We start from the raw sequence: 6,421 nt of genomic DNA, 5'->3' as shown, positions 1-6,421 counted from the left end.
CTGGGTTTGATTCCCATCATGAATATAGTGTGTGAAGCCTATTTCTGATATTCCCCACTGTGATATTGCTGGAATATCGCTAAACTAAACTCGGAAATAGAATGTTGGAAATATTTGTAGCCCTAAAATTCATACAACTGCAAAAAGGATATGTCGAAATAGCCCACTTCCGCCTAACTAGGCATTCCGTGGGATGTGAATGGGGACGACCTTCCACACACCTGGCATGAAATGCACGCGCTGCCTACTGGCACAAGGGGTCACCTCAGAGATATTTTGCGCCTTTTCATGCGTGCTGAATATGTCTCATCCATTGATGAACATCTTACGTGTCTTTCTTTAATAAAATCTGTGTTGAGATATGTAGAAAATATGATATCTGATACCCATAGAAAAGCATTGTATTAAATGTCGCAAAATATATAGGTGGCATGACCACCCGAAGATAGACAGGACTGGATGTTATTCGCAAACCGTTAAGCCCCCAGTGCAAACAGCGTTTCATGTTTATCACACTGTCAATTTAAAGCAGCTGTTGTAACATGGATACAGCCACAAACTCATAATGTGAAGACTATTGGATTCGAACCCTGGTGAGCCCAAAGATCACAACATCGGTACAGACAAATGAAGATCATGACGTGAAGAATATAAGAGATTCGAACCCTGGTGAATCCAACGATCACAACATCGGTACAGACAAATGAACATCATGACATAGAGAAAATGGGATTCGAACCGTGGTCAGTCCAACGATCACAACAATGATATAGACAGATCAAGGTACATGATTTGTGTGCTTCATAATATAGGTTTCACTGAACCAACACTAGACTCGCAATGATCTGATGTTGGTTCAGTGATGCTATTCAACAGCCGAGGTTCATGACGCACCATTGTCTGAAACAGACTATAGATCATCAGGCGCATGGCACAACCACCTCGGCACTATATATACTGTGCGACGTTGCTGAATGCCTGTTGCATATCTGACCACCACGGAAGCAAGCCACATCTCGTCACATTACTGACACAACCAGCAGACCAGCGTCAGCCCAGGATTATTGAAGAGGTGGTACATACGGACAGCTGTGAAATCATTCTTGGGGAAATGAACAATATTATTGGAGACGCTCATTGCCATGGCAACTCTTTGTTTGAGTGAGTATCGATAACTGGACATTGCAAGTACTCATCACATACTGGAGTTGGCCACTTAAAAAACCGTTAACACCGAACCCTTTATACCACAATCAAGACTGGCTTGCAGCATATTAACGTGTTAATATTAATATGTCTTATAAACACAGCACGGTCGGGGCGCTTATGTAAACTGACCACTGACCATCCAGCCGGCGCCCATACCTGGACTCGCCTGTCTTCTACCTCCAGCCTTTTGTTGATTTTTGCATATGTGTAACAGAAACTTTACTAACCGACCACCTCAGCAATCTGGACATTTCGTTGCTATTTCCGGTACGTGTAATCAGTTCATTTTCGATTCTTAAGAGTGAACTGATTACATTTAAACAATCACCTGTGTTAACCGGAGCCTCGTGTACACCAAGCACAAACCATGTTAATGTACCAGATCCTGTCCGCGTTCTGCAGTGTGATACACGTGCCTTACGTGTGCAGTGCAACTGATGACATTGGGTTTGAACTTCTCTTAATGTCAAACAGAGAAGAAATGCATGATGTACAGTTGACGTTTCAACCGCCGGCTCCAAAATGGCTTCGCGGAACGTTGGTAAGTAGATTTCGTTTTCATTCTCAAACTATATGGTTTTAATTGACGTTTGTCTGGAGATACGAAAGATGAAACGCAATCCGATTATAGGGATTTAATACGCTCTAACCCTAAGGGCTGTCTTCACGTGCCTGTAATAATGAATGCCAGGTATTTCCATTAAGACATGAAATATAGTAAATACATCCAGCATCGTCCTTGACCTTGACCTGATGGTTTACACAAGCGGTCCAGTTGTTTCTTAACTACGAGTAGAGAACGGCAGTCATGTGAGGATCGCCGCCATGTCCACTTACATAAAGCGATCCACGGGCCCCCGCGATCTGCATAAGGTCACTTACAACACACTGACCGTTATCGGTAGGATTACTCGGACAGTCTGTGTGCGCGTTGGGCTAAATATTGATGTTACCAAGTTCCACAAAGGGACGGTAACACTAAGTTGACAGATAAGCACAGCCTTAAACATGATTTTAAACTGCACAGAAGCACCAAAAAGTTCCACAATAGTTAGAAGGGTTCCACGTTTATCTCAGTCATGTGACATTATTAGTATTTTTTTAAGTTCCAAGAACATTATTTTTCGTTCTGGATGCTCGGGCATTATTTGAAGTTTGACTATAGCTGCAGCGAGGTCAGAATTGCTATTTCCGTACATTTTAGACTACAAGTGTTCATTATGTCACGTTTCTGTGACCTTAGTAGGGAAAGCGTCGGATCCAGGTTCGACTCCCAACATGGGTTGAATGTATGAAGGACTGAGTGGAGTGGACTGAGTGAGAGAGTGAGTGAGTGAGTGAGTGAGTGAGTTTAGATTTACGCCGCACTCAGCAATATATGACGTCGGTCTATAAAAATCGAGTCTAGCCCACACAATCCAGTGATCAACAACATGAGCATCGATCTGCACAATTGGGAACCGATGACATGTGTAAACCTAGTCAGCGATCTTCACCACCCGATCCCGTTAGTCTCCTCTTACGACAAGCATAGTCGCATTTTATGGCAAGTATGGTTTGCTGAAGGCATATTCTACCCCGGACCTTCACGGGTCTTTCTGGAATGTATTGCTAGACGTGTGGTAAAGGGTACAAATCACTCACTCTTTTTGACGGTAATGTCCCACGGTCTTGTTCCAGGTCCGGAATGGTTTAGGGCTGTTCTCCAACGGAAGACGTAGTTTCAAGCATTCTTTCGACGCCTTTGCGAAGCTGGCCAGTTGGCGGTTTACAGGAAACAACTCAGCCTTCTTCTCCACCAAGTTTCTCCGCACCCACTTCTACAAGGACTCGATGCGAGACGGAACAATCGCTCCTTACTTGCTGTTCGAAGGTGTGAAGCCGGAGTTTTCACAACTGGAGAAAGTACAGGTAAGTCAATGCTGCGCCTTTCTGACTCTCCACTGGAGCGTTGTTGGAAGATTCAGATTAAAACACATGCAGGTACTTCCGTGTTGCGGGTTCAAAGGGTTGTCTACAGCGTTGTCTACAGCGTTCCTCTGACCGTGTGGTCCTTATCCCGATAGACCCTCTTTAGATTTCACTATACACATTTACATGACTGCAATAAAGTTTACACTGCATTTAGGGATTTCCTTCAATATTAAGGTGATAGAAATCTGATAACAGCGGTATTAAACCCCCTCAGACATTCTGCTTTAATGGACGTCGTTTGCGCAAAGCACAGTTCATCTTCCCATGATTTAATGGCCTACAGGCTGATATACATGTATTTATAACTCACTTGTTTATTGCAGACCCTGGTGCGAGGCATTGACAACATGAACGTCAACATCTACGCCTACTCCGACGATGATCGGAATCTGACGCAATACGTTGCCCTCAACGACTTCTGGAAGTACTACGTCTTCTACCCGCGTGACCTCTCAACAGGTGGCGCCGTGACGGCAGGGGTGTCCTCTACTAGTAGCAGCAGTTTCGGGATGTTAGCTTTTCTCGATTTATTATCGTCTGCTCACCCACTTCCGGAACCGGGAACAAGTCACCACGTGACGTTCTTGTCAAGTGTCAGTATCTTGCCCTGGACGAGTAGTGCGATCAGTCTAATAAGAATTGTCTCCCCGACAAAACGTGAAACTATCGCCAGATGGAACGTTGATCGCGTACCTTACATGCATTCCTTCTCCGTTACAGAGAGGTACGCCATTTTGTTTGCCAGCCCCTTTTACGTGAACATCAAGAAAATGGTGTTCAAAGCCGAGCCGTTCAAGTGTCTAGACTGGTATCCAGATCAGCCCACAACAGTGTATGTGGTAGAGCTGAAGACAGGCAAAGTCATCACCATGACAACGCACAGCGTCTTTGCCATGCATCATATCAATGCTTTCGAGACCAGCGACACCGACATAGTGTTGGACGTGTCCGCCTACTCGAGCCCCGAATTCGTGAAGAATTTAGAAATGAAGGTCTTAACCGATCCAGTCAAGCGGAACCAGTTTGACTCAGCTGCCCACATACAACGATACCACATATCCCTAGCCACAAAGACCGTGAGAGTTGAGACATTTACAGGACCCAAATCGGCCCCGTTTACACCCAACATTGACATGCCGACAATCAACGAACAATACCGAGCGCACCAGTATTGTTACGTGTACGGCATTGTGTTGAAGAAAGACAACGTGACCCTGAGTAAAATTGCTTTGGTCAAGAAGGACTTATGTAAACAGAATGGGGACAAGGTATGGTACCTCCCGTACCACTACCCATCGGAGGCGTGGTTCGTCCCCACCCCCCACGGCAAGGAGGAGGACGACGGTGTTCTCATGCTGCCTATCCTGGATGGGGTCCGGAGGAAGAGCTACCTGGCTATACTCGATGCTCGGACAATGGAGATGATCAACAAAGCAGACCTCCCAACTGTTGTCCCCTTCTCTCTGCATGGGCGTTTCTTCCCCGAGATATATTGAGGCCTGAAAAAACGGGCCAACTAGCAGACTTTACCGCATTTGATGCAATTGTAGACCACATGTTCCACGGTTGCTATGCTCATATATACGATTGTGACTGCCCATTCGTGACTTTTTGTCACGATACGATTGGTGACGAAAGAAAAAGGGGGAACAGCAACATGACAGACTGTGTGTGTATGCGTGCGGGCGTGCGTGCATATGTGTGTATGCTCACTTTCACAAAGAATCACAACTCAGTACCGACTGAACTGGTAAAACGATCATTTGAAACGCTCAGATCGTTAGCTGAACCAAATCCTGCCCTTGGGATTTGTGGCATGTCCATTACTTCTGACCCTCAGTATTGTTACGAAATGCACCGTGAGGTTCGACTTTAGGTCAGCTATGATTCATAGTTCCAAGGACATTAACTCACATTTCGAACTCTCTGGAGCTGTGCAATGGACAGATAAGGTTTACAGGTGCGTGTTTATTTTGTAGAGACACGTCTATCGTGGTTAGTGCTAAAGGCTTACTTAGTTTTTTATGTTGTTATGCACTGTTGTTTACTGCCTCATTTCATGTATACTGTTGTTTACTGCCTCTGTTCATGTGTACTGTTGTTTACTGACTGTTCATCTCTATCATCATGTATACTGTTGTTTACTGCCTCTGTTCATGTATACTGTTGTTAACTGCCTCTGCTCATGTATACTGTTGTTTACTGCCTCTGTTCATGTATACTGTTGTTTACTGCCTCTGTTCATGTATACTGTTGTTTACTGCCTCTGTTCATGTATACTGTTGTTAACTGCCTCTGCTCATGTATACTGTTGTTTACTGCCTCTGTTCAAGTATACTGTTGTTTACTGCCTCTGTTCATGTATACTGTTGTTTACTGCCTCTGTTCATGTATACTGTTGTTTACTGCCTCTGCTCATGTATACTGTTGTTTACTGCCTCTGTTCATGTATACTGTTGTTTACTGCCTCTGCTCATGTATACTGTTGTTTACTGCCTCTGTTCATGTATACTGTTGTTTACTGCCTCTGCTCATGTATACTGTTGTTTACTGCCTCTGTTCATGTATACTGTTGTTTACTGACTGTTCATCTCTATCATCATGTATACGGTTGTTTACTGCCTCTGTCACGTATACTGTTGTTACAGTATACTGTAGACTGCTCGCAATACCTGTTTTCAACACCTGTTCACGACAAACTCATTTACACAGGGAAACGGCTTCATTATTATGTCATAATTATGTTATAAATATTTATGAAGTGATGCCGCTACATCCCAAAGACCAGCGATTTGTGCAACCTCTGAGATATACTGTCATCTTCGCTCACGCTTGTTCTGCACAGGCAGTCGACTAACTTTACGTGTTAGAAAACTGAATTATTAATGTTGTTATTATTATTATTGTAATCACCAAACGACGAACCACATTAAAATGGTATTGAAAACTACAACGTCTCGTGACTTGTCATTGATGTAGTGGCATTCATGTGTCCTGGTGTCTGGTGAGAGCGACATGACCTCTTCACATATACACACCCAGAATGACTGTCCCTAGACAGGACCGTCCAATCTGGTGAGAGAAATGGGATAAGACACACTCTCAGTGAGTAATGGTCTGTGTCAGTGTCGGGACAGCGGTGTGAAATGGCCGACATCCACCCGAAGCATGTTTGGTGTGAAGCGGCCGTAAAATATAGCACCGCCACCCTGCTGTGATCACACGCTTTCCGTATTTT

The 6,421-nt window shown here is 44.3% G+C and overlaps 1 protein-coding gene across 1 annotated transcript; it reads left to right on the top strand.

Annotated features, from left to right (window-relative positions):
- Positions 1–922: 922 nt before the first annotated feature.
- LOC137256099 (beta,beta-carotene 15,15'-dioxygenase-like) lies at positions 923–6,136 on the top strand. Its single transcript, XM_067793798.1, has 3 exons — positions 923–1,750; positions 2,890–3,120; positions 3,507–6,136. Exons 1-3 carry the CDS (start codon positions 1,577–1,579, stop codon positions 4,677–4,679), a joined length of 1,578 nt encoding a protein of 525 aa, XP_067649899.1. The 5' UTR covers positions 923–1,576; the 3' UTR covers positions 4,680–6,136.
- Positions 6,137–6,421: the final 285 nt, after the last annotated feature.

This window comes from Haliotis asinina, chromosome 11 (genome assembly GCF_037392515.1).
Source record: "Haliotis asinina isolate JCU_RB_2024 chromosome 11, JCU_Hal_asi_v2, whole genome shotgun sequence".
NCBI lineage: Eukaryota > Metazoa > Mollusca > Gastropoda > Lepetellida > Haliotidae > Haliotis > Haliotis asinina.
The sequence above is the reverse complement of the archived record's forward strand: the minus strand, read 5'-3'. Positions and strand labels throughout refer to the sequence as shown.

Coding starts and splice junctions, on each gene's coding strand:
- LOC137256099 (XM_067793798.1), top strand. CDS start 1,577: ATGTTAATGTACCAGATCCTGTCCGCGTTCTGCAGTGTGATACACGTG. Junction 1,751..2,889: donor AATGGCTTCGCGGAACGTTG/GTAAGTAGATTT, acceptor GTCTTGTTCCAG/GTCCGGAATGGTTTAGGGCT. Junction 3,121..3,506: donor CACAACTGGAGAAAGTACAG/GTAAGTCAATGC, acceptor TGTTTATTGCAG/ACCCTGGTGCGAGGCATTGA.